This window comes from Aotus nancymaae, unplaced genomic scaffold (assembly GCF_030222135.1).
Source record: "Aotus nancymaae isolate 86718 unplaced genomic scaffold, 86718_ANA_hifiasm-v0.15.2.pri h1tg000014l, whole genome shotgun sequence".
NCBI lineage: Eukaryota > Metazoa > Chordata > Mammalia > Primates > Aotidae > Aotus > Aotus nancymaae.
This window is the reverse complement of record NW_026988425.1, coordinates 80,502,266-80,529,440: the sequence shown is the minus strand read 5'-3', so window position 1 is coordinate 80,529,440 and position 27,175 is coordinate 80,502,266. Positions and strand designations below refer to the sequence as shown.

General features: G+C 36.9%; 1 protein-coding gene across 3 annotated transcripts in view; it reads left to right on the top strand.

The window, feature by feature from the left end:
• Positions 1 to 8,996: 8,996 nt before the first annotated feature.
• Positions 8,997 to 27,175, top strand: part of TMEM161B (transmembrane protein 161B) — a 78,271-nt gene continuing 60,092 nt past the window's right edge. For all 3 annotated transcript variants that reach the window (XM_021665382.2, XM_012477588.2, XM_012477589.2), the window contains exon 1: positions 8,997 to 9,130. Coding sequence is in view for 2 of the 3 variants with exons in the window: in XM_012477588.2 (XP_012333011.1) it covers positions 9,128 to 9,130 (3 nt within the window). In the remaining variant the exon portion in view is untranslated. The remainder of the gene's footprint in view (positions 9,131 to 27,175) is intronic.

Sequence of the window (27,175 nt, the reverse complement as noted above, 5' to 3'; positions counted from 1 at the left end):
TTCTGGAGTATCGTGAATTCTGCTCTTTGTCATACAGACTTCAGAATCAGTTTGTCAAACTCCTTGAAAAACTCATTTGGGATTTGTATTGCAATTACTTTCATTATGTAGGGGAGAACTGCCATCTTAACTCAAGTCTTTTAATAATTGAACGTAGCAATTTTAAAATCAGACATTCTTTAATCTCTGTCAAAGTTTTGTAATTCTTTTTCTATAGAGGTCTACTATATCTTTTTTTTTTTTTTTTTGAGACAGAGTTTCGCTCTTGTTACCCAGGCTGGAGTGCAATGGCGTGATCTCGGCTCACCGCAGCCTCCGCCTCCTGGGTTCAGGCAATTCTCCTATCTCAGCCTCCTGAGTAGCTGGGATTACAGGCACGCGCCACCATGCCCAGCTAATTTTTTGTATTTTTAGTAGAGACGGGGTTTCACCATGTTGACCAGGATGGTCTCGATCTCTTGACCTCGTGATCCACCTGCCTCGGCCTCCCTACTATATCTTTTAAGTTACCTATAGGTGATTTATACTTTTAAAGGAATATAGTAAATAGTGTCTTACAAAAAACATTTTCTTAACAGTTCATTTCTGCTGGAGAGAAATGCAATTCACTTTTGCATATTGATAGTCATATTAGTCTGTTTTCACACTGCTATAAATACCAGAGACTGAGTAATTTATAAAGAAAAGGGGTTTAATTGGCTCACGGTTCTGCAAGCTGTACAGGAAGCACAGTGGCTTCTGCTTTAAGGGAGGCTTCAGGAAGCTTCCAATCATGGTGGAAAGCAAAGGGGAAGCATGGGCGAGAGACAGATGCCACACAATTTCAAACGACCAGATCTCGTGAGAACACACTATTTCAAGGACAGTACCAACAGGATGGTACTAAATCACTAATGAGAAACTCATCTCCATGATCCAATCTCCCACCAGGCCTCAGCTCCAACATTGGAGATTACAATTCAATATGAGATTTGGGTGGGGACCCAGATTCAAACCCTATCAATAGTATATCCAGAATCCTTGCAAAGCTCTTTAATAATAATTTATCTGTAGACTAAGTTATGTTTATTTCCAATTTTTAATCTTCTGTTTTTCTTGCCATATAGTCCTGGCTAGGATCTCCAATGTAGTACTTGTTCCTGACTCTAAGGGACTGCTTCAAATACTTCATCTTAAAATATTATGTTGTTGTAGATTTTATTGGCTTAAGGTAGTTCTACACAATTCTAATTTGCCCAAAGGTTTTATCCATGCCTGTTATTTTTTTCAAATACTTTTCTTTTCCTGCATCTGTTCAGATAACTAGATAATTTTTCTCCTGGTCTGTCGCCCAGGCTGGAGTGCAGTGGTGCAATCTCGGCTCACTGCAACCTCTGCCTCCCAGGTTCAAGCGATTCTCCTGCCTCAGCCTCCTGAGTAGCTGGGAATACAGGCACGCACCACTACGCCCAGCTAATTTTTGTATTTTTAGTAGAGACGTGGTTTCACCTTGTTGACCAGGATGGTCTCGATCTCTTGACCTTGTGATCCACTCGCCTCGGCCTCCCAAAGTGCTGGGATTATAGGCGTGAGCCACCGCGCCCAGCCTTAAGGTTTTCAATTTTCTTGAAAGTAATGTAGCTACATTCTACAGGTGTAAATAAAATAGTATTTTCATCTTTGTTCAGTTCTGAATATGTATTTTCTATTTATCAATGAGAATCTTTATTTGAATTTCACCCATCAAGTGGATTATTTTCTAAATATATGAGGTTTTCTAGAGTTGCCATTTTTGATTTCTAACTTAATTATACTGTGATTACAAAAAATGATCTAAGTGAAGGCAATCTTTTGAAATTTTAAGACTTTTATATGGTTAATTTTTGTAAACAGTTCAGGTGTACTTTTGTTTTTTTTTTTTTTTTAATTTCTGCTCTTAGTAATGATGGGTTAGCTAATTTAGACCTTTCTTCTGAAGAACAATTAGAAGGGTTGGAATATATATATATATATATATATATATATATATATATAATTATTATTTTTTCAAGAGACAAGGGTCTTGTTATGTTGCCTAGGCTGGTCTCAAATTCTTGGCCTTAAGGGGTGCTCCCACCTTGGCTTCCCAAGGTGCTGAAATTACAGACGTGAACCACCACTCTCAGCTGGGACAAAATATAAAACAAACAGCTGAGAGCATAAGACAATGAAATATTCAGAAGGAAATAACAGAGTTGTTGAATGCAGCATTTATAGTAGCTTTTCTTCTGGAGTATCTTCTGATTCATGAGATGATGACTGAAAAGGTGAACAGAGCTTCTAACTCATAGAATTAAAAAAAACAAAAACTGGAGCTTAAAGCCTGCTCTGGTAAACTCTGCATGCTTGAGTTGGGACTTCAGAGGTTTATACTCAGAGAGAAATTTCTGTTGAACTGGAAGTAGACCTGCCTATATTGTAATTATATCTATCACTAACTGGATTAAGATGATCTTGGATTACTAGCATCCAAAGGTCCTGCCAGGAGACATAAATACTTTCTTTAGAAAATACCATATTGGACTACAAAGTGTAGTTTCCTCATAAGTAATTCAATCAAAACAGTTCTGACATTCAATTAAAACATAACCTAAACAAAGTTTTATATATTTATAATGTTTATAAAATAAGCAAATAATATTAAATAAGCAAATAATATTAAATAACATAAAAATAAGGGACATAAAAGCAAGACAATGTGATAACAACAAGAAACATGAAAAGTGTCAGATAATAGCGGACACCATAGCTATTAGATACAGGTTTTATAGTAATTATGATTAGAATGTTTGAGGAAATAAAAGATAGAGATATTTGGTAAACAACTGGAAACAATAAAACAGAATCAAGTAGAAATGTTTGAACTGATAACCACCAAAAATATAACTAAAATAAATTTTTCAACAGAAATTTTTAACAGATTAGTGACTATTAAAGTAAAATAGTGAACTGAAAGTTAAGAAATATTCAGGATGAAACAGAAAGAAGAAAACAAATGCAAAATACAAGGGACAAAGTGAATTGTCAAATACACATGTTAATTGGAGTACCGAAAGAAGAGGAGAAAGGAGAGTGAAAGCAGAAGCAATGTCTGATGAAACAGAACTGAGAATTTTCTAAAACAGTGTAAGGATATCACATCCAGATTCAAGAAACATTACAAATCTCAAAGAGGGGGAAAAAAAAAAAGACAAAAAATACAACCAAACAAAAAAGCAACATGTGGGCACATCAAACTTAAGACAAACCTCTTAAAAGTAGCCATGCAAAAAAAGAGATCACTTTTGAAGAGGAAAAAATAAAATGGACATAATGTCTCATAAGATATAATGGAAGCCAGAAGGAATAAAATCTATCTTTGAAATGATAAAATAGCTGCTAATTCAGCAAAAAGGTTCTTAGAAAATGAAAGTAAAATAAGACAGTTTCAGGACAGAAAATCTGAAAGAATTTGTTACCAGTAGACCTTTAAAGAAATATTAAAGTATGTCCTTCAAGAAGAAGAAATAAGATCTCAGATGGAAGTTCAGATTCTAGGAACCACAAAACACAATAAAAGTAAATCTTTGGGAAATTGCATATTGTGTAAAAAATAATAATGAGAATAATAATATAATAATAAAAATTTATTCTCATAATTTAAATTCTTTAAATAATGAGAATTTAAATGAGAATTTAAAAATAAAAAATGAAAATTTAGGAAATACATATTAAGAATATACAAAGTATGTAATACAGAGTGGGGAAGTAAATGAAGAGTTCTCAGGTCCTTACATTGTCCTGTAAGAAGTATAATACCAAATTATCCTAGAAGATGATAAACCCAAGTTCCATATTTTAATACATGAGGTGAATAGTAAAAAGAATACTAAAAAATATCTATCAAGCTTGTGGGGTAGGAAAATTGGAATATTTAAAAATAATCTAAGAGGTCTACAGCCATACCACCCTGAATACGCCTGTTCTCATCTGATCTGAGAAGCTAAGCAGGGTTGGGGCTGATTGGCAGTTGGATGAGAGTCTGCCTCGGAATACCAGGTGTTACAGGCTGAATTAAAAAAGAAATCCAAAAGGCAAAAGAAAAAATGAACATAGGAGAGGTGGGACGAATAGAAAAGGAACAATGACAAATTTAAATCCAAATATGTTAGTAATTATGTTACATGTAATCAGACTAGATCAATTAAAAAACAAATTATCAAAGTGGATTTTAAAAATGTATTTTATCACTCTTTGTATTAAAATGTTCTAATTTTTTTTTTCCATTTGCACAAAGAATAAAATCTAAACTCTATCCTGTCTTTCAAAGATAACATGATCTAGCCCTTTCCTGTCTCCAAAGTTACAGTATTCTCCTCTTAAGTCACTGTGCTCCAATCATGCAGGCCTTCTTTTGGCTCCTGAAGTATTCTAAGCTAGATCATGCCTTAGATTTTTTGCACTGTTGTCCTTTCTTGCAAGCAACGGTTTCCCCAAGTTTTACAAAGCTGGATTCTCTTGTCATTTACATAGCAGCTTACATGGTACTTTATTTTCCTAATCACGTAATCTAAAATAGTCATGTTTGAATTTCATGCCTAGTACTTACCACTATCTTCTATTTTTGTTAATTTATGGTTTATTGCTACTAAAATGAAAATTTCTTCATAGTAGAGAAAATATCTGCTTTATTTACTATTTCCTCAGAGTGTAGAAGAGTGACTCATACAGTTTGATATTCAAAAAACATTTAATGAATGAATAAAGCTAATTAAAGTTTTAAACAGATAGATACTTTCAGATGGTTTTGTCTTTTTATTGCTCTTGGTGGCACTGGTTGTTTAAAGACTTTCTTGATGCCAAAAAATATCAAATGGAGTCAAGTTCCCATTATGTATGTTAGTAGTCCTTGAAAATGTGCATTGTACAACCTGTGTAAAATTGCAAGGGATATTTCACCAATTAATCAGACATGTGGCATATTCCTAAACATAATTGTGGTAAGCTACATGAAAATAAAAATTCAGAGGAAGTCTACTGAATTGTTAAAGGTTGCAATGTACTTCAGAATAACATTTAAAACATTGTTTTTTCAACCTGAAAGATGAGAGTAATATAGTGAATGTTAAAAAGCATAATGTAATGTTGAAAACAAACAAAAAAATAATCCTTATTTATTTATTTTTGAGATGGAGTCTTGCTCTGTCATACAGGCTGGAGTACAGTGGTGTAATCACAGCTCACTGCAACCTCCACTTCCCAGGTCCAAGCAATCCTACCACCTCAGCCTCCCAAGTAGCTGGGACTACAGGGGTGTGCTACCATGCCCAGCTAAATTTTGTATATTTTGTAGAGATGGGGTTTTGTCATGTCGGTCAGGCTGGTCTTCCTAACCTCAAATGATCTGCCCGACTTGGCCTCCCAAAGTGCTGGGATTAGAGGCATGAGCCACTATGCTCAGTGTTAAGATTAAATAATAAAAAAAAAACCCAATATAGAAAAGCTGTTTTAGAATGTCAATGCTAGCAGTGGTGATTGATATATTTTGGTTACTTTTTACTCTCTGTGGTTAGGATTTTTTTCATGTCAAAGCAATCATACACAATTTTGGATCCTGCTGTTTTAATCTGGTCTGGTATAACCTAAGTACCATAAACCGGGTGACTTAAACAACAGAAATTTATTTCTCACAGTTCTGGAGGCTGGGAAATCAGAGAAGAGAGTGCTACCATGATTGGCACAAATCAGGCCCCCTTCCTGATTTGTAGTTAGTTGTCTGTTTTCTTGCTGTATCCTCATATGGTGAAGAGCAAAGAAAGAGGGGAAGCAACCTACCTAGTGTCTCTTCTTGTAAAGGCACTAATTCCATGAGGGCTTCACCCTCATTACTTAATTGTCCCCCAAAGGCCCTACCTTCTAATATCACGTCATTGGGGATTAGGGTTTCAACATATGAAATTTTGTGTGGAGGGAGGGAGGACACAAACATGCAGTCTATATAATGCTGTTTAGTTTTTTGAGACAGGATCTTGCTCTGTTGCCCAGGTTGGAGTGCAGTGGTGTGATCTTGGTTTACTGCAGCGTCTACCTCTTAGTCCCAAGTGATTGTCCCACCTCAGTCTCCTGAGTAGCTTGGAATTACCAGCACACACATCGCAGTCAGCTAATTTTTAAATTTTTGTAGAGATGAGGTCTCGCTATATTGCCTAGGCTAGTCTTTAACTCCTGTGCTCCAGTGATCCTCCTACCTCAGCCTCCCAAAGTGCTGTGATAACAGTAGTGAGTCATTGTGCCTGGCCTAAAATGCTCTTTTAACTTAGAAAATAAACATTTTCCATTAGAAAGACTAGTCCAATGGCTTTTTAAAAGAGCTAGATAATATTCCACTAAACATATATAACAACTGATCAATCTTATTATTGTACGTAATACTCCAACAAACTTTTTACCATTATAGGTATTACTACAAATAACATCTTTGCCGTAAAGCATTTTAAGGGCAATTTAAATGAAGTTACTGTTTACAACATTCATTCAAATTATATTTCTTAAGGCAAAGGCAGGAAAACAAATCAAGGTCCCAGCTCTGGAGGAATTTATAGTCTAATTAGGAAAACAGTGTATGTTAGAAAAAAAAAAAAACAATTGCAATGAAAGCATATGACACACTTGTTCAGAAAAAGCAGAAATGTCTTAAAGGAAAAACTAATAACATTTTGCAAAAAAATATGGACTGAACTGCGAAAAAGTGATATTATCTTAATGGCTGAAAGAGTTCCAGGTCAGTGTGGGTATTGTAACTTTTTGTTGGTCTTGAAAGCACTTGAGAATAGTTCTCACTCAGGACATTTCAACTGATGATAAAGCCCGAATGGAAGCAACCAAGACTTTTCTCAAAGATTATGCTCCTAATTTCCTTGCTGAAACTACTGAATTTCTTTTAATCTCCATCCTCTATCTTTTCTTCCCTTTCATTATTGTCCCCTTCTTTGTAACTTCATCAAAGATACCCACACCTATTTTAAGTAATGGAAACGGAAATTATTCTACTTTAAGACAGGCAATCAATAGATAACAATATTATTCTACAAAATAAGAAAGACTGGATGGCACTACCTTAAAACATATATGCCTTTTAAGCATTAAAAAGATTTTTCACATGTAATAGAAATGTGTGAAATAGAACGTTAAAGAATATTAACCAAGAGTTATTTATCAACTTGCCATACACCAAATAAGGAACAAAGAACTCTGTGATCTATTAAAAATGACAAGCAGATAATAAAAACTGTTATTTCTTTTCATGGTTTTACTCTAGCAGGAATGGATTCCATCCTGATAATTCTAGCTTTACTGTCACATAGAGGGAGATACTTTGTGAACCTCAATGAGACTGCCAGGTTTAGGACAGACAGAAGAATCACAGTGCCAGAAATGAAAGAGTGCAACTTCACAGAATGTGTTGTCTCTAACAGGCTGATAGCCACTTACCTTCTCCATGTTTTCTCCTCCAAGGATAGCAGCTGCTTCCCACAGATACACCAACAGACAATTCCAGCCCCTCTCTACCGCACTTAGCATTTGCAGAATGCCCTGTGGTTTGTCTATTTACAACCTTGTCCCTACACACAGAAGAGGAACCCTTTAGGAAGTTCTGGATTTATCCTCAGCAAGATCTGTTTCACAAACTATTCTCCAGTTCCACCTCCCTTCCAGTTGTTCTGTCAATACTTATGATTCCTAGATCTTCTTTAATTGTCATGCTGTTCGTCCCCCCACAAAACCAAGTTTAAACTTAAAAAACAAACAAACAAAAAAGCCTCACGCAGTCTCTGTACCCTTTCCTGATATAAAGCAACTGCCCTGTGCATGCTTCTTTTAGATGGCTGAAAATTCCGATTCCTCGAATCTTTGGGCCATTTATAGCTTGGATACCACACCCTCCAGGTACTTTGATAAGGAGGGTAAAACTTAATATCTATAACTACGTCTGCCCACTCAACCTTCTTTATTTTTCCCAAAACTTCCTAGTTTCCCTAATTCCAATTCCGTAACAAAACGTCACACTATGGTACAAAGTGACCTCATGGATGAAATTACTGACAGCTACAACTTAAGTAAGGATCCCCAAGTTATGAGACAAATTTCTGGGTTTAAAGTGTTCTGTATATCCATTTCAAGTCTGCTTCCAGTACGATGTCTCATTATAATTAAATAAAAAGGCAGAAAAAGTTGACTGGAACAGAGTTTGGAAAAAACACAAAATTAAAAGTTATATGGGGGTTTCACTTATTTGCATCTGATATATATATATCCAGATGGAAAACGTTCATATTGGAACGTGTTAAACAGGCAGAATTTTCTTCCTGGTTTCTCTGCTCTTGGTAGATGTTCTTCTGACTTCAATTGGCACCTGTGAACAGCGAAGAAACTTCTCACTGTAAGATGCCATTGCCCTGAGGGAGGATAAAGCTAGGGTACCCATTAAGGCAGGGAACAGAAGCAACAGAGGGACAGGTCTCTGGAAAAGAGGATATGCTAACAAGGGATCGAGTCGGGAAAACGAGAGAGTAAAAAGAGGGCGTCAGTTAAGCTGAGGAAAATACAGCCAAACGTGGTCTTTACTCTCTCTAAATCACCTGGGTCTGGAGTCGACTCCCACCGCGCATCCTCACTCCCATGCGCGGCCCACCGCCGCCCCTCCCACTCCCCGCACCAATGTGTTCCTCCGTCACCTCTCAGACAGAGGATGAGCACCAGCTGAAACCACCCAACCTACCTCAGGGTCCTCGCAAACGCAGCCACCGCGCTCCGCCCGCCCACGTACCTGTGCTGCGCCTGCGCCTCCTACGCGCTCTCAAGGTCAGCACCGCCCCCAGCCCATAACCTGGCACCCACGGAAGTTGCTTAGAGGACGTCCTGCGTATCTTCACCTCAGCGTGGCGTGGGGTCGACGTAGCTCTGGAGTAGGGAGGAACTTCCTGTCCCGCGCACGCAGAACTTCCGGCAAAGCCGGAAGACCTTGTCTCTCGCTGTTTGAGAAGCTCCCGGCTCAAGGACCCGGAGGGAAGAGGTGTGGGACCGTACCGGCGACTCCAAGGTGCCTAGTGCACGACCTAGCCTAGGTACCATGGTGAGTTTTTCTGTGAGGGCAGGAGTGACAACAGTGGAGCGAAAAGGGCCGGGAGATCAGTTCTGTGAAAAGAGCCGTCGGGTGCTCTGCTCTGAATGGAGTTGAAACGTTGGGATGGGCGGCTGGGCAGGACCCACCACCTGTCCCAGGGTGTCTGAGCCCCTGAGGAAGCAGCATCAGGCCTGCCTGGCTGGAAGACTAGCGGGCAGGAGGCAGGGGCGTCTCTGTCAGCGAGTATGGACTGGGTAGCCTGCCTGTTCATGGCCCATTCACTGTGTATGGCCTGTGGCACCAGGTGATCCCAGAGTTGACCTTGACAGATCAGTCACCTCTGCGCCCCCCTCCCCAGTCGCAGAACAGTGGCCAAGAACTTCAGATCTTAGAAATGCTGTTAGCCTCTCCAAGTGGACACAACGGATCCCCTTGTACAGGATCAACACCTGTCATTTAAAGAACGGCAACGTCACGTTATTCTTTACATTTAGCCATTTCATAATTGAAAAGGTGTCAAATAAAAAACCCGAATTTAGTAGGGACAGACTTTATTCGAAAGGAATATGGCAAGCGTGTGGAGGAAGGTTGAAGGAACTGTTGCAGTAGAAAGAATAACCATAAGATTTGCAAGCGTCTTAAAGGTTAGGTAGAAAGGGTTTGTCTTTTATAGGGAGGGGTAAATAAAATGTAAGGAATTGGGATGAAAAGTTGGGTATGCTCCGACAGTAACCAGATTATGTTTTACCTTGAGGCCATCTATTCTGAGGAGGAGCTGTTAAGAGAGGTTTGTGTATGTTGTTTCAGAATGAGGGAAGGACAACATTCAGGGACCTTGGGGACAGAGAATCTTAAAGTTTGGCTAATAAGTATTTTGTTCTGATTGATCTGTGGGACAGATACTTCAGCATGTCATTTGCAAAGCAAAGGATGGGAATTAGAAGATTCCAGTTATGGCCTTGTTATCAAGGAGTTGGGGGGTATGGATCAACCCTTAGTTTTACCTGAGTTCTATAGGAAAGGTGATTCTTTGCAATAAGCCAGTTTCTCAGAACACAAACAGGGGCAAGGAGTTTCTTAACCTTTACTGTTTTTCAAGATCACAAGGCTCTGGTGAAGTTTATTATAGTCAGTTTCTTGATTGTATAGAAGATTTAAAACCCTCACCTGCAGGAGCCTCTGACCTGGAATTTAACTTCAGTTTGCCCTGTATTTTCAGGGCCAAATATTGCCAACGTTCAGTTAATGTGTGTGGTGATTGGCTTTTGAATGACTTTTAGAAACTTAGCTGAGTGTAAAACAAAGACCTTCAAAATAATGTAGTTCCTGGTGCACTTTACCAGATAACCTATCTCTTCAAAGGTTTTTTTTTTATTTATTTATTATTTTTTTAACATCAGTGAATAATACGGTTTGTATTAAGAGAGTTTTCATTTGTATCAGTGAAATTAGACGAGGATAGGGAAAACAGAACTGGTAGGAACCAAAGCCTAATTAGTCACTCTTCCATCCCCGTTTTTACAGAAAAAAGAATCTGGGGTCTAGAAATTGACAGTGATTTATCTAAGGTAACAATAGCTTGGCAGTCTGAACTAAAACTCGTATTTTCATTTTTAAAATTTGAGATTAAATTTTGACTTTTTGGTCTGAAAAGTTGAAGAGAAAGTATGATTAAAATACTTAAAATCATCATACAGAAAAGCTAAATGTGAACTTGTTCTCAGTGTTCTGGAATACTAGAAGTAGAACCCCTCTCATCCTGTCAGTTCAAAAGAGGTAGTTATGTTTGAAACTAATGTAATCTTGTGCAGTTCTTCTGAATGTCACTTTAGAACTAACTAGTTGGCTGTCTTCATTCTGGAATTGCTTGTATTTCTGAGTTAATTCTGTTGGCTGAGTTTTATCTTTCCCAGCTATGAAATTGATAATGTCTGCATATGCAAATGTGGTTAATGCTTGGAATTTTTCAAAGGAAAGGGTTTAACCATTAAATGAAGTGAACATGGGCTGAATTTATTGAGGATTCAGCTTGTTGCAATCAGAACTTGTTTTGCATTGCTGGGCCTAATGATATTATTTAAAAAACATTAGTCTTGAACTCAGAGGACCCAGATTCTGCCCATTGTTAGTTAAATGGATTTGGAAAAGTCACTCAATTTTTATAAGAGTTCCAAATTCCTCCTAGATAAGAGAACTTGATGGGTATTAAAGCATCTTCTTACATTATGATTCCATGACTACTCAGAACATTTTTCAGGATAGTTACATGTTTCAGATTGAATAAAATTAGTCTGATTTCCACTGTTTAGTTTCCATGCCATTTTGGTTTAAGTTTGATTTCTTTTATCATTCTCTTTTTTAGTTTTTTCATAAGTCACATAGGTAATACTTGGAACCTTTGTATGTTTGGCCAAGTCTTTCACTACTGTCTTAAATACTGCTCCAGAATAGAAAGCAATCTTGGAATGTTTTGATTTAATCTTGTTTTAATCAGTGATAACTAATTCTGTGCTCTCATTCTCTGAAACATTATGTAGGCCAAATCTCAGCAGATACCTGTGCATATAATAAGGTTCGTGTATTATGAGTGAAGGAGAATAGGATTATGATCCTGACTTGAAAATACTGAACTCATGCTTTGTTTTTATGCTTTCCAGTTGTTGTGAAGACAGTTTATAGGAAATTTACTAATGGAATAAAGCCATTTGCTCTATTGCACTTTACTTTTTGAAAACTACAGACCAACTTTGATCAAATCGAAATCTTTCTATCATTCAAACTAATTTGTGGGAGATAGATAGATTAGAGCTAGCTCCTGGAATTGCAAGCTTGTGTCTGTGTATCATCCTGTAGTAGCTTACTGTTGGAATTGAACAATGGTTTGTGGGCAGGTGTAGGAGAGTGGGTTGTGGGGAGGTTGTAACCTTTGCCATAATCGATTGGATTTAATGAGAACTTTTCTTTTTGAGGGGAGTAAAGGGGAGTTTGGGGAAGAGTGTAGTACATGTTTTAAGAGAAGCATATGTGATATGTTCAAAGAGTATAGAGAAAATAAATTAATTCTAACTGAGGGGGGTTGGGTCATGTAGTAGGTGACAAGTTCCCAACCCCTGGGACTGTGAACTTGTACTAGTCTGCAGCCTGTTAAGACCTGCATTGCACAGCAAGCGAGTATTAATGCCTGAGGTCCACATCCTGTCAGATCAGTGGTAGCATTAGATTCTCATAGGAGCGCAAACACTATTGTGAACTGTGCATGTGAGGGATCTGGGTTGGGTGCTCCTTATGAGAATCTAACGCCTGATGATCTGAGGTGGAACAGTTTCATCCTGAAACCATCCTCCCTCCACACTGTTCCTCCCTACCCGCCGCCGTGTGTGAAAAAATTGTCTTCCATAAAACCGGTCCCTTGTGCCAGAAAGGTTGGGGTCTACTGTAGTAGGTGACTTCAACTGAGTTTTGAAAAGTGGGTTAATATACTAGTTCTCAAACTTGAGTTTGGATAGGAATTCCCTGTGATACTTGATAAAAAAGACTTCTCTGGGCTGGTGCAGTGGCTCACACCTATAATTGCAGCCTAGGTGGGTGGATCACCTGAGGTTGGGAGTTTGAGACCAGCCTGATGAACATAGAGAAACCCCATCTCTATTAAAAATACAAAATTAGCTGGGTATGGTGGTGCATGCCAGTAATCCTAGCTACTCAGGAGGCTGAGGCAGGAGAAACCCTTGCTGTGGTAAGCCGAGATCTAGCCATTGCACTCCAGCCTGGGCAACAAGAGTGAAATTCCATCTAAAATAAAATAAAATAAAATAAAAGACCAAAAAGCAAAACAAAACAAAAAAAAATCACTTCTCTGGGCTCATAAAATTGGGGGTGGTATGAGTTTTAGAATTGTCTTTTTAAAATTTTTAAAAATTTTATTTTAAGTTCTGGGATACATATACTGAACATGCAGGTTTGTTACATAGGTATACATGTGCTATGGTGGTTTGCTGCATCTATCAACCTGTCATCTAGGTTTTAAGCTCTGCATGTATTAGGTATTTGTCCTAATGTTCTCCTTCCCCTTCCCCCCCCACCTCCGACAGGTCCTAGTGTGTGATGTTCCTCTTCCTGTGTCCATGTGTTCTCATTATTTAACTCCCACTTGTAAGTGAGAACATGTGGTGTTTGGTTTTCTGTTCGTGTGTTAGTTTGCTGAGAATGACGGTTTCCAGCTTCATCCATGTCCCTGCAAAGGACATGAACTCATCCTTTTTTATGGCTGCATAGTATTCCATGGTGTATATGTGCCACATTTTCCTTATCCAGTCTATCATTGATGGGCATTTAGGTTGGTTCCAAGTCTTTACTATTGTTAAGTGCAGCTACAATAAACATATGTGTGCATGTGTTTCTATAGTAGAATGATTTATAATCCTTTGGGTATATACCCAGTAATGGGATTGCTGGGTCAAATGGTATTTCTGGTTCTAGATCCTTGAGGAATCACCACACTGTCTTCCACAATGGTTGAACTAATTTACACTGCCACCAGCAACGCAAAGTTGTTCCTATTTCTCCACGTCCTCTCCAGCATCTGTTGTTTCCTCACTTTTTAATAATTGCCATTGCAACTGGTGTAAGATGATATCTCATTGTGATTTTGATTTGCATTTCTCTAATGACCAGTGATGATGAGCTTTTTTTCATAGTTTGTTGGTTACATAAATGTCTCCTTTTGAGAAGTGTCTGTTCATATCCTTTGCCCACTTTTTGATGGGGTTGTTGTTTTCTTATAAATTTGTTTAAGTTCCTTGTAGATTCTGGATATTAGAATTGTATTTTTAGTAAGTTCTACAATTAAGTTCTTTTTTTTATTTTTTTTATTCTTACTGTAGCACTGGATGCAGTTAAGAGTTAAAGTGGTGGACCTTAAACCTCTATTAGAGAGAAATGCAAGTATAAGAGACTTTGATGGAGATACTGAAGGTCCTTTTGCTAGCTGAGTGATAATTTGACATGTACAATTTAAAGGATGGATTCGGTCAGGTATTAGCAGTTAACAACTAAGGTTAACTTTTAGGTTTAAAACATCTAGATTTCTTCTCAGTTCTCCGACTTTATTTTCTTCTGTCTGCTTTCCTTCACTACTTTCTTACTACAGAGGCCTAGTTGAAATAATGTTATAGACTGACTTTTCTCTTGGTTAGTATTTGGTTGATTCAAGGTTGGTTTTTAAGATTAGTTGATATTTTGGGCTTTGATTCACTTTTTAAAAAAAAATTAGTTTTTTTGTTTGCTCTGGGACAAAAGCTTAAAGTGAATTTAGTTGATTTCAGAAAATCAGATGATATTCTAAAGTGCTCATTTCTAGGAGAGAAATTACTATTTTCTTACTGTTGTTAGCATGGGTTTTGCCCATGTTGGTAAGAATGAATACAGCTTGTCTCAAAGGAACTTTGTAGAAATAAAGTTAAGTATAAACTGCTTTTCTACTTTTTGTATACCGCTTACTTTTGAGTTATAGAAAAAAAGAAATCCTTACTGTCATGGTGAAATTAATATTCTTGGGTTTGAAATGACTGTACCTTTTGTTTCACCAAGCTTAAAATATGTTCTTATCTCAAATCATACATTTGTTATTTATTCACTATCTGTATGCCAGGTACTGTTCTTGGCAACAGGGATATACCTGTTTATAAAGCTTAGAGAATCTTGGCCCTCATTTACTGGGAGAGGCTGATGATAATCTCATGACGAAATGGGCATGTAATATGGTAGTTGTGATGCATTTAACAAAGATAGAGTAAAGGGATAGAAAATACCTGTTTTAGATAGGGCATGTAGGGAAAGCCTCAATGAGGAGGTAATATTGTAGCAAACATGGATTCATAGATATTCAGTCCATGTGCCTGGTACCTATGAGTACGTATTTATTAACTGCCCCTAAAAAATATTGTAGTACAGTGTATCTAAAAAGCAAACACAATGCTCATACGGTTTTTAATTGTATAAATCTTTCCATAAATTTATTTACTGTCAACTTTCCAAACAGTAAACAAAAATAATAGACATGTGTTTTTTAAAGATAGTAATAGATTATGTGAGATTTCATGTAATAGATTTTATTTTTGTGTCACATTAAAATTTCTTTCAAAGACCTTTTTAGGTTTATAGCAATTTTAAGAGGAAGATACAAGAGATTTTCTATTTATTCCTTGTCCTCACACATGCATGGCCTCTACTGTTATCAACATCCTTCACCAGAGTGGCAAATTTCTTACAATTGATGAAAATACGTTGACACACCATAGTTGCCCAGAGTCCATAGTGTACTTTGGGGTTCATTCTTGGTGTTGTACATTCTATGGGTTTGGATATAGTTGGAATCTTACAATATGTAGACTTTTCAGATTGACTTCTTTCACTTAGGAGTATGCATTTAAGGTTCCTCTGTCTTTTCATGGCTTGAGAGCCCATTTCTTTATAGGGTTGAATAATATTCCATTGTCTGGATGTACCACAGTTTATCCATTCACCTACTGAGGGATATCTTGGTTGCTTCCAAATTTTGGCAATTATGAATAAAGCTGGTATGAACATCTATTTACAGTTTTTTGTGTTGACAAACGTTTTCAGCTCCTTTGGGTAAAACCCAGCAAGTGCAATTTCTGGATCATATGGTAAGACTATAAGAAACCAGCAAACTGACTTTCAAAGAGGCTATATCATTTTGCATTCCTACCAGCAATGGATCAGAGTTCTTGTTCCTCTGCATTCTTGCTAGCATTCGGTGTTGTCAGTGTTCCGGATTTTGGCCATTCTAATAGGTGCGTAATAGTATTTCCTTATTTTAATTTGTATTTTCCTAATGACATGTGATGTAGGACAGCTTTTCATATATGTATATTTCTTTTTTTGAGACGGAGTCTCACACTGTTGCCCAGGCTGGAGTGTGACACGATCTGGGCTCACTGCAACATCTGCCTCCCAGGTTCCAAGCAGTTTTCTGCCTCAGCCTCCTGAGTAAAAGGGATTACAGGTGCTTACCACCGTGCCCAGCTAATTTTTGTATTTTTAGTAGAGACGGGATTTCATCACGTTGGCCAGGCTGGTCTTGAACTCCTGACCTCAGGTGATTCACCCGCCTCGGCCTCCCAAAGTGTTGGGATTACAGGCATAAGCCACTGTGCCTGGCCTTCATATTCGTATTTGCTATCAGTATATCTTTGGCGAGGTGTCTGTTAAGGTCTTTGATGTATTTTTAAAATAAGGTTGTTTTCTTATTGTTGAGTTTTAATTAAGAATTTTTTTATTTTGTATGACAGTTCTTATCAGATATGTCTTTTGCAAATATTTTCTCCTGGTCTGGTTTGCTTTCTCATTTCCTTGACATTGTTTTTTACAGAGCAGATTTTAATTGTAATGAAGTACAGCTTATCAGTTCTTTCATGGATCATGCCTTTGGTGCTGCATCTAAAAAGTTGTTGCCTTGTCCATGGCTATCTTTATTTTCTCCTATGTTATCTTCCAGGACTTTTATAACTTTGTGTTTTATATTTACGTCTATGTCCTATTTGGGTTAATTTTTGTGAAGAGTGTAAGGTGTGTGTCTAGATAATTTTTTTTTGCATATAAATGTCCAGTTGTTTCAGTACCATTTGTTGAAAACTGTTTTTTTCTCCATTGTATTGCCTTTGCCCTTTAGACAAAGATCATTTGACTATATGTGAGTCTATTTCTGGCTCCTCTGTTCCATTCTGTTGATCTGTTTATTTCTTCTTTCATCAATAACACAGTCTTCATTGTGCTAGCTTTCTAGTAAATCTTGAAGTTGGTTAATGTCAGTCCTCCAATTTTGTTCTTCAGTATGTTGGCTCTTCTGGGTCTTTTGCCTCTTCAAATAAACTTTAGAACGTTTTTTTAAAAAAATATATATCCATAAAATAGCTTGATGGGATTTGATTGAAATTGCATTGAATCGGTAGATTAAGTTGGGAAGCATTGCCTCCTTGATAATATCCTTTTCATGAACATGGAATATCTCTCCATTAATTTGGTTCTTTGATTTCAGTCATCAGAGTTTTATGGTTTTCCTCATACAGATCTATGCATATTTTATTAGATTTATAACTAAGTATTCATGTTTTTCTGGGTGCTAATGTAAATATTATTTTTAATTTCAAATTCCACTTGTTCATTACTAGTATATAGGAAAGTGATTGACTTGTATATTAACTTCGTATCCTGCAGCCTTGTTATAATTGCTCATTGGTTCCAGGATATGCCACATATTTTTAGTCTTTTAAGTTATTACAGTTCTTAGAGAATACAACTCACTTACTTAATGATTTTTATGTTCACATCTTTCAATTATATAAAACAGATATAGTAGTTCTCTTGTTAAAGTATGTCAAATATCTTTGCATTTTGGCTATAAACTATAAGATTTAGAAAAGCTGAAACAATTTAAATTTTTGCTACTTTGATATTGAGACTTGGGATCTTAGTATCTTATTTTAATTAAAAAATTCTTAATCATTATGAAAATCAATTATACTGCTATTTCTAAAAATGACATTGTGAAAAGTGGCCTAGCATGGTGACTCATGGAAAGCTAAGGCAGGAGGGTCACTTGAGGCCAGGAGTCTGAGACCAACGTGGACAACAGAGCGAGACCCCTTCTTTACAAAAAGTTGTCAAAATTAATGAGGCGTGCTGGCAAGAACCTGTAGTTCCAACTACATGGGAGACTGAGGTGGGTAGATCACTTGAGCCAGGGGTTTGAAATTTCAGTGAGCTTTAATCATGCTGCTGTACTCCAGCCAGGGAAACAGAGTGATACCTTGACTCTTAAAAAACATACAAATAGGCTGGGTGCAGTGGCTTATGCCTGTAATCCCAGCACTTTGGGAGGCCGTGGTGGGAGGATCACCTGAGGTCAGGAGTTCGAGACTAGCCTGGCCAACATGGTGAAACCCTGTCTCTACTAAAAATACAAAAGTTAGCTTGAAGTGGTGGTACATGCCTGTAGTCCCAGCTACTCAGGAGGCTAAGGCAGGAGAATCTCTTGAAGCTGGGAGGTGGAGGTTGCAGTGAGCCAAGATTGCACTACTGAACTCTAGCCAGGTGACAGAGTGAGACTCCATCTCAAAACAAAACAAAAACTATAAAAATAAAAACTAAAAAATGACTATTTGAAAAGCGAAAACAAATACATGGCATTGAAAGTGTGCTTGAACTAGAATTCTATGATTTTTATGGTTTGATTCAAGATTCTATGATTCTGATTATGTAAATTTGGGAATAGTGTTGATGAACATTTAGCTGAATGTACATTATGGGATACAAAGAGAGGAATATTCTGTTTCTATGGAATTCAAGAAGGGGTTTCACAAAGAAAGGTTGGTTTAGACTAGATTTTTAAGGGTAAGCAGAAGTATGTCCGGTGGGTAAGAAATTGAATTTTACTTTTCCTCAATAACAATAACAGCTGCATTTATTTTGCATTTAATATGTACCAGATATTATTCTACATTCTACTTATATTGACTTATTTAAATTATTATTTTTTTTTTATAGAGTGGGGTTTCACCCTGTTGGCCAGTCTGGTCTCAAATTTCTGACCTCAGGCAATCCACCCATCTCGGCCTCCCAAAGTGCTGGGATTACAGGCATGAGCCACCATGCCTGGCCTTATTTAAATCTTTATGAAGTAAATTCTGTTTTTTGAAATGTCCGTCTCACAGATATAGAAATGGAGGCACAGCAAGATTACGGTAACTTGTCCAAAATCACACAGCTAGTGATGATGGAATTCGGCTTTTATCCCAGGCTTCTTGTCCCTTGTGCTGTTGTGCCAGTCTGACTATTGTTTGTCTTCAGTAAGATTCAACTTATGAAACGATTGAATTTCACAAGTTCAATCCAGTGTTTGAAGTTCAAAAACATTTTCCTATAGAAATCATAATTAGTAATGATATTTTTAGAAAATGTTTCCCGATCCTAGTTAATACCTAATTTATCTCATATAGTATTAAGAAATTAATCATTACTATCAGGCATAGCAGTACTGATTGACATTTCTAACTAGGTGTCAAACACATCTGCTACTGCTGCAGTAAGTCATAAGATTCCTTCATATTCCTTCTACCTTAACTGCATCCACTTAAGGCACTCCTTTACACCAAAGCCTATGTTTTTGTAGGCCTGAAGATGGACTTCTAGTAACACTGATGAGTTGAAGAGCAATTTGAGAAATTGAGGATGAAGAGTTGTGCTGAGCTTGAATTCTTATGAGTTTAAGCATTTAGTGAGTCACACTTGTTCCAAGCCTGTCTCGCAGTTATCCCAGTTCTTTTCCGGTGGGCTCTTCTTCTTTCTACTTGGGCTACCTATTTCCAACTAGAACTTTGTTTCTTCTTCAGGTTGCAAAGAGGAATGTAATCTTGTAGAGTACCTTGCCTTCCCTTCCATACATTCAGCAGATATAGTCCCTTTAAGGGATTTTAGTGCTAGGAGAATTTCAAAGGTCATTTTCCCATGTTACTTCTTCACAGGTATTTACTTACTTATCACAGAAAGCCTCTAGGGGAAAAAGAGACAATAATGTAGGGTGTCGGAGTAAATTTTTGAAGCAGAGAGGTTCAGATTGTGAAGAGGGGATGAGATAAATAGTAAGTGGCACTGCGGAGAGAGAGGGAGATTTTTCTCTACTAGTAGAAGTGGCTTATGAAGAAGGAACTTCAACAAACTATTCTGCTCCATTTTATAAATACATGATTATAGATTGCCAACAGTTAATGCCAGGAGTACTTGATACTGTAAGGCTATGGCTGTTTTAAAAGTCAGATTAGTACTTTTATCTTTGTGATAAGTAATTAGAAGCCCTTTGATATACTAATCTAAATTATTTGTTTATATAGCTATCTTATGTCTGCCTTTTACACAGTGCTTAGCTGATTTCTGTTATCTTCTACTTGGTAATTGCCACCTTTTGCCCCAATGTGCTGAACCACTTAGAAAAAGCAATGCCATAGTTTCCTGCTTTCTTTTTCTAAAAGAAAAAGTCATATAGCAAGATTCTGTTACTGAAGCCAAGACTTCATTAACTTGACTATTATTGAATATTTTTATTATTTATGGAGATTTTGGCATTTTTACAATGAGCATAAGTGGTTGTTCAAACTCTTATGGTTGATGGAGATATGTATTCAAGTATTCGTGTTCCATAACTAGAACCATTTGTTCCTGCATTCGCTCTTGGTCAAGAGAGAAAGCATGGCATTTTTTTCTTAAAAGATTTGTTTTTATTCATGGTTAAATTCATTACTAGAATTTTACTTATGTTTAAATTGATGCTTGCTTACTACTCCCTTCCTCTGTGAGATTAATTAACATCAGGACAATGAGTCTTCATTGTATCAGTTATTATTAGACACTTAAGTTGTTTGGGTAGGATATTGCAAGTCGAATATAGCAGTCTTATGATAATCTTTGAGGAAAAAAAAGTAGAAAAGAGCCCGGATAACTGAAATTAGAAATAATTGCCAACAAAATATGTTTTCTAGTTAGTAGGAACAGATAAGCAAGCTTTAAGAACATTCATTGTACTGCAGGTCATAGCTTTAATTGAGACATTTAGTTAAGATTAAAACTATTTTCTAATTTGATTTCAACTAACATTTACTGAATGCTTATTCTTGATTTTAATAGAGAGTTTCCCATTTAATCATTCATATCAGAAGTATTTTTTTTTCTTTTCTTTTTTAAAGAAAGAAAGAAAAAAAAAGAATGAAGAAGAGGAAGAAAAAGGAAAAGAAAGAGAGAGAGAGAATGGGAGTATTGCTTTCTTGCCCAGGCTAGAATGCAGTTTAGTAATGGGTATTGAAAACCTCTTTTATACCAATAATTATACTTAATGATGTAGACAGGAAGGAATAAGGGAAGAAAATAACAAACAAGCAGCCAACCAATATTTCATTTAAACCTATGAAATACTGAGGAGTGATTTACTTCCAATTATGTAGTCACTTTTGGAATAGGTGTGAGGTGGTAATGTATGTTTTGTGTATTTGAAGTGGAGAGTTCTATAAATGTTTATTAAGTTTACTTGTTCCAGGTCTGAATTCAAGTCCTGGATGTCCTTGTTAATTTTCTGTCTCTTTGATCTATAGAATCCTTAGCTCTTCTTGTTACATTAATCCTTTTGCCATTATGTAATGTCCTTCTTTGCCTCTTTTGATCTTTGTTGCTTTGAAGTCTACTTTATCAGAGGTGAGAATTCCATCTCCTGCTTTTTATTTATTTGTTTTTTTTTACTCTCTGTTTGGTTGGTAAATCTTCCTCCTTCTCTTTGTTTTGAGTCTTTGTGTATTGTTGTATGTGAGATGGGTCTGGATGCAGCATACTGATGGGTTTTGGCTTTTTATCCAATTAGAATATATATAAGTTTAATACTGGCATTTGATGCTAGCTGGCTGTTTTGCCCATTAGTTGGTGTAAATTTTTCATTGTGTTAATACTCTTTGCTTTTTGATATATTTTTGGAAAGGCCGATATTGGTTGTTTCTTTATATGTATAGTGCTTCTTTCAGAAGCTCTTGTAAAGCAGGCCTGGTGGTGGTGAAGTCTCTAAGTACTTGTTTGTTCACAAAAGATTTAATTTTTCCTTCGCTTATAAAGCTTAGTTTGGCTGGATATGAAATTCTGGGTTGAAAGTTCTTTTCTTTAAGGATGTTAAATATTGGTCCCCACTCTTTTCTAGCTTGTAGGGTTTCTGCTGAGAGATCTGCTGTAAGTCTGATAGGTTTCCCTTTATGGGTAACCTGACCTTTCTCTCTGGCTGCCCTTAGTATTTTCTCCTTCATTTCAACCCTAATAAATCTGGCAATTATGTGTCTTGGGGTTGGTCTTCTTGCAGAATATCTTTGTGGTGTTCTCTGTATTACCTGGAGTTGCATATTACCCTGCCTTGCTAGGTTGGGAAAGTTTTCCTGAATGATATCCTGAAGAGTATTTTCCAACTTGGATTCATTCTCTTCGTCGCATTCAGGTACACCTATCAAACGTAAATTAGGTCTTTTCACATAGTCCCATATTTCCTGGAGATTTTGCTCATTCCTTTTTATCCTTTTTTCTCCAATCTTGTCTTCTCGTTTCATTTCACTGAGCTGGTCCTTGACTTCTGATATCCTTTCTTCTGCTTGATCAATTCGACTGTTTAAACTTGTGCATGCTTCGTGAAGTTCTCGTGTTGTGTTTTTCAGCTCCATCAATTGACTTATATTCCTCTCTAAACTGTCCATTCTTGTTAACATTTCGTCAAACCTTTTTTCAAGGTTCTTAGTTTCTTTGCATTGGGTTAGAACAAGTTCTTTTAATTCACAGAAGTTTCTTATCACCTACCTTTTGAAACCTGCTTCTGATAATGGAACACACTCGCTCTCCATTAAGCCTTGTTCCGTTACTGATGAGGAATTGCGATCCCCTGTAGAGGGAGAGGCATTCTGATTTTGAGTATTCTCTGCCTTTTTAGGCTGGTTTCTTCCCTTCATTATATATTTATCCCTCTGTCATCTTTGTAATTACCGACTTTATAACTAGGTCTCTGAGCGGACGTCACTTGTTGATTCCCAGCGCCGAAATCTGAGCAATCCACTGCGCCGGCCGAAACCGCGGTGTTAAGATTGATGGTGCTTTTCTGCCTGGGAATCTCTGGACTCTGCACCAAGAACTGCCGTGCTAAGGAGCCAGCAAAACCACTGCGCCGGCCACAAGAGTCGCCCTGGCGACCCGTGGGGCTCCTCCACTGGTAATCTTTTGGTCCGTGAGCAACAAATATTCATCTGAAAGTGTGGCGTCCTCTCGTTCTCTGCACTTTCAATGGGAGCTATGAGCCCAAGCTGCTAGTGATCAGCCATCTTGGATCTCTCGTCTCCAGCCATCTTGGATCTCTCATCTCCAGAAGTGTTTAATGTCATCATAGTTCTTTCTCTTGTTAGCCACTAAAAAGAAAATGTTTCAGATTATAAAGAAAATGAATCATTTAAAAAGAGAGAATTGGCCATGTATCTGAGAGACAGATTTTTTTTTAAACTGTAGAACTGTTGGCATTCACAAGTCTTTCTTGAGAGAAATTCCCACAAACTACTAGTTGAGGTGAATATGATGGTGGTCAGCTAGGTTTACTCCTTTAATTTGGAACTCTGATTTCCTTTCAGGTCTTGTAAATATTAGCTCATTTCATCTTTATGAGGAAGGATTATTATTCATTCCATTAGCAATAATTACACAGCCTTTGATGGTGATTTAGAAATGTTAAATCTGTGAATGCCAATGATTAATAGTGTGTTTAGCTAAAATATTGCAATCATAGACAAGAAGATCTGCTTGGTATTTTGGAGATCATTTGGAGATTTATTTGCATTAAAAATACAATTGGACAGGCATGGTGGCTCATGCCTGTTATCCCAGCATTTTGGGAGGTCGACGTGGGTGGATCACCTGAGGTCAGGAGTTCAAGACCAGCCTGGCCAACATGGTGAAACCCCATCTCTACCAAAAATACACACACAAAAAAATTAGCCAGGTGTGTGGCAAGTGCCTGTAATCCCAGCTACTCTGGAAGCTGAGGCAAGAGAATCACTTGAACCTGGAGGTGGAGGTTGCAGTGAGCCGAAATCATGCCATTTCACTCCAGCCTGGGCAACAAGAGTGAGACTGTCTGAAAAAAAAAAAAAAAAAGTCACAGTGAATGCATTTACCTAACAGTTAGCATTAGTAGTACACATTAAATTTTTTTGACTTTTGTGTATGGCTTAAAATTTAAACTGAAATTTTTATTTTAAATTTGTTTAATGAAGCTTTGTTAGTGCACTTAGCACAGTTTTGATTTTTAGTTTGTTAAAAGGAAAGGTGTTTTCGTTTTGCTTTGAAACAGAGTTTCTGTTGCCCAGGCTGGAGTGCAGTGGTGTCATCTCAGCTTACTGTAACCCCCATCTCCCTGATTCTAGCGATTCTCGTGCCTCAGCCTCCCGAATAGCTGGGATTACAGGCTCCTGGCTAATTTTTATGTTTTTAGTAGTGATGTGGTTTCACCATGTTGGCCAGTCTGGTTTGGAATTCCTGGCCTCCAGTGAGCCGCCTGCCTTAGCCTTCCAAAGTCCTGGGATTACAGGCTTTAGCCACCACACCTGGCCTTAAAAGGGAAGTATTTGTAACACAAAGCTATCACATTAAACTGAGAAGATTGTCTTGTAAAAACAGATATACTCCTTCTTTGAGAAAGGAGAAAGCACAATATATTATCTTTTACTCTTAAAGGGAATACTTTTCTTTATGCTAACATTTGTTTAGTGTGTGACACACAGTAGGAACCTGACTGTAATGAAGAACAGTGGGAAAAATTTATGCTGTATCTATTTATTTTATCAAAAGATAAAGATTTATTTAACTTGTGTTGAGTATCTGCCGTCTCCCACCATCCTGGGAAATGGAGGCTGAAGAAATAAGATGAATGCCATTTCAGAGGGGAGAGACCCTTAAATTTGTGGTCACAATTGAATATAATACAGTTTATTTTGAAGTTATGCATATGTTCTTTAGTAGAAGTTGGAAAATCAAGGAACATTTTGTAGTGGACATGAATGTTGAAGACTGAGTAGGAGTTGGTCTGAACAAGCTGATTTGTACATGTCAAATATGTCTAGTTTTGGCTAATGACTTCTTTGAATATATACCTGTAGAGGTATTTTCGATAATGTCAGAAGATACTCTTATAGTTAAGGAAGAGTGGCAGAATGGCAGAATTTAGGAAGCTTTCTTCTATTGAACCTTTTATTTGTTACTTTTTAGTACTGTAATGAAACATTTATGCATGTTTTGGCTAGAGATAAAGTGGCTTGTTAATATGTTTAAAAATATTTTGTTCTTTGTCAACATTTTAATGACTATGATATTGCTTTATATGAAACATTGCATTTTTTATTCAACCTCTTTTAACTGTGGAAAGTTATCATTTAAAATAAACAACTGTTAATTTGAATACCAATATGTTAAAATGGTTTATGACTTAGGTTTAATTAGAATGCACTCTATTCTTATGAAAAATTATCTTTTTCCTTGCCATTTTGTTGTTGGTCTTCCATTTGCTTTATCATTTATACTGAGGAAAATGTCTTTTTATTTCTAAATTTAATCAAAATCTGATAAATGACTTTATGTCATCATCTTTCCAGAAAGTCTGGAGCTGGTATTTTTGAAGTAGTTACATCAAATTCATACATTCTACTGTTGTAGTTCTAATCCTTAAAAAAATTTAGAATATATCTCAGCATCATATTGAGGATTTATGCTTTTTAACCTTTGAAAGTACATTAAATTTCTTATTTTTCTGAGTTAGAAAATGGCAAAAAAATTAGCTTGCACTTTTTAAGGAAATTAAAAATGTGTTTTGTGCTGTAAAATATTAGTGCTGACAAACCAAACTAATTCTGTAAACAATTAAATTTGGAAACTTATCTATCTGAGTTCAGGTTATAGTTGTTGACAATTATGTTTTATATGTGATTCTGTTTGTAATATTAAGATGAACTATATGAAATTGCCATTTTGTAGGTCAAGACAAGTATTAGCAATTTCATATGATTCAATCAATAAATCTTCATTAGCTATCAATAGATGATCTCATCCTTTAGCTACTTTTCTACCAAATCCTTCCGTTCTTTTCATTTCATACTTAGTATGGGCCCCCGTTTTTTACTTCTAGTCTAGTTTACTGTGTCTATAAGGGCTACAGCTATGTTTGAAAACCAATAAGGGCCACAGTGGGATACTAGAGATGCTCTATGAGAAGGAAGTCTGCTGATCTCTTCATGATTGTTTTATGCTGCTTTTACCAGCTTTGGCCTTATATGGGAGAATTTCTTTTCTGAATTAACTGTAGACAGCCCTCAGTTCTATTAAAGAACTATTGGAAATAACCATCTTCAAAAACCCAGTTTGGGTCCATCAGTTCTACATACATAGTTTCATCAGACCTTTGTTTTCAAGTTTCTATACCTCTTAGTTACATTGCCAGAGTGGTAGTCCTGGTTTTTATCTTATGACATGACATTTTTTTCCTCCTTTTAGTCACTGATCTTGGTGTGGTTAGTCTTCAAGTTCTTCTTTCAAATGTTGTCCATTTTGGTGCTTTCTTTGGCTCTTTTGATTAGCCACTTAATTATTCTGGATTTTCCTATTCTTGTAATCTATATGAGGTCCCACCCATCATTCAATCTTCTTTTTTTTCTTAAAAATTTTTTTTATAGATACAGAGAGTCTCACTCTGTCAGGCTGGAGTACAGTGTTTCACTTATGGCTCACTGTAATCTCAACCTCCTGGGCTCAAGTGATTCTCTCACCTCAACCTTCTGAATAAATCAAGCACATTCTGCCATACCCAGCTCATTTTTTTGTTTTTATTTTTGGTAGAGATGGGAGTCTTGCTGTGTTGTTCAGGCTGGTCTTGAACTTCTCATCTCAAGTAATCCTCCTGCCTTGGCCTCCCAAATTGTTGAGATTATGGACACGAGCCACCACACCCTGCGAAATCAATCATTTTTCTGATGTTTTTACCTAAGCTGCTGAATCATGCAGATTTGCAGGTGCTTGGCAATCATTCAGTCAGTTCTTATGTTCCTCTTTTGTCAAAATTTTCACAAATTTTAGCTGCCCCTTTCGCCTCTCCTTTCTTTTACAGCTCAACTCCTTACCCCATTATGGTTCTTAGATGATCCAAGCATTTTGAAATAATGTGTAATGAGTTCTTCAAAATAAGTCTATCTACTGGAAGGTATGAGATCTAGAACCTCAACCTAGTTTTTCCACTACTTCGATTAAATTCATATAAACTGTGAAGACCTCTGTTTTCAGAATTAATACATCTCTATACTTATTTGTGCTTTCAATTCAGTAGAATGTTTCAGATCTTGTAATAGATAAACTTTTTTATGTTTTTGGTCTCATCTGTTTCTGACCCTTAAGCAATTAAATTCCCACGTTTAACTCTTCAGCACCTCCCTAACA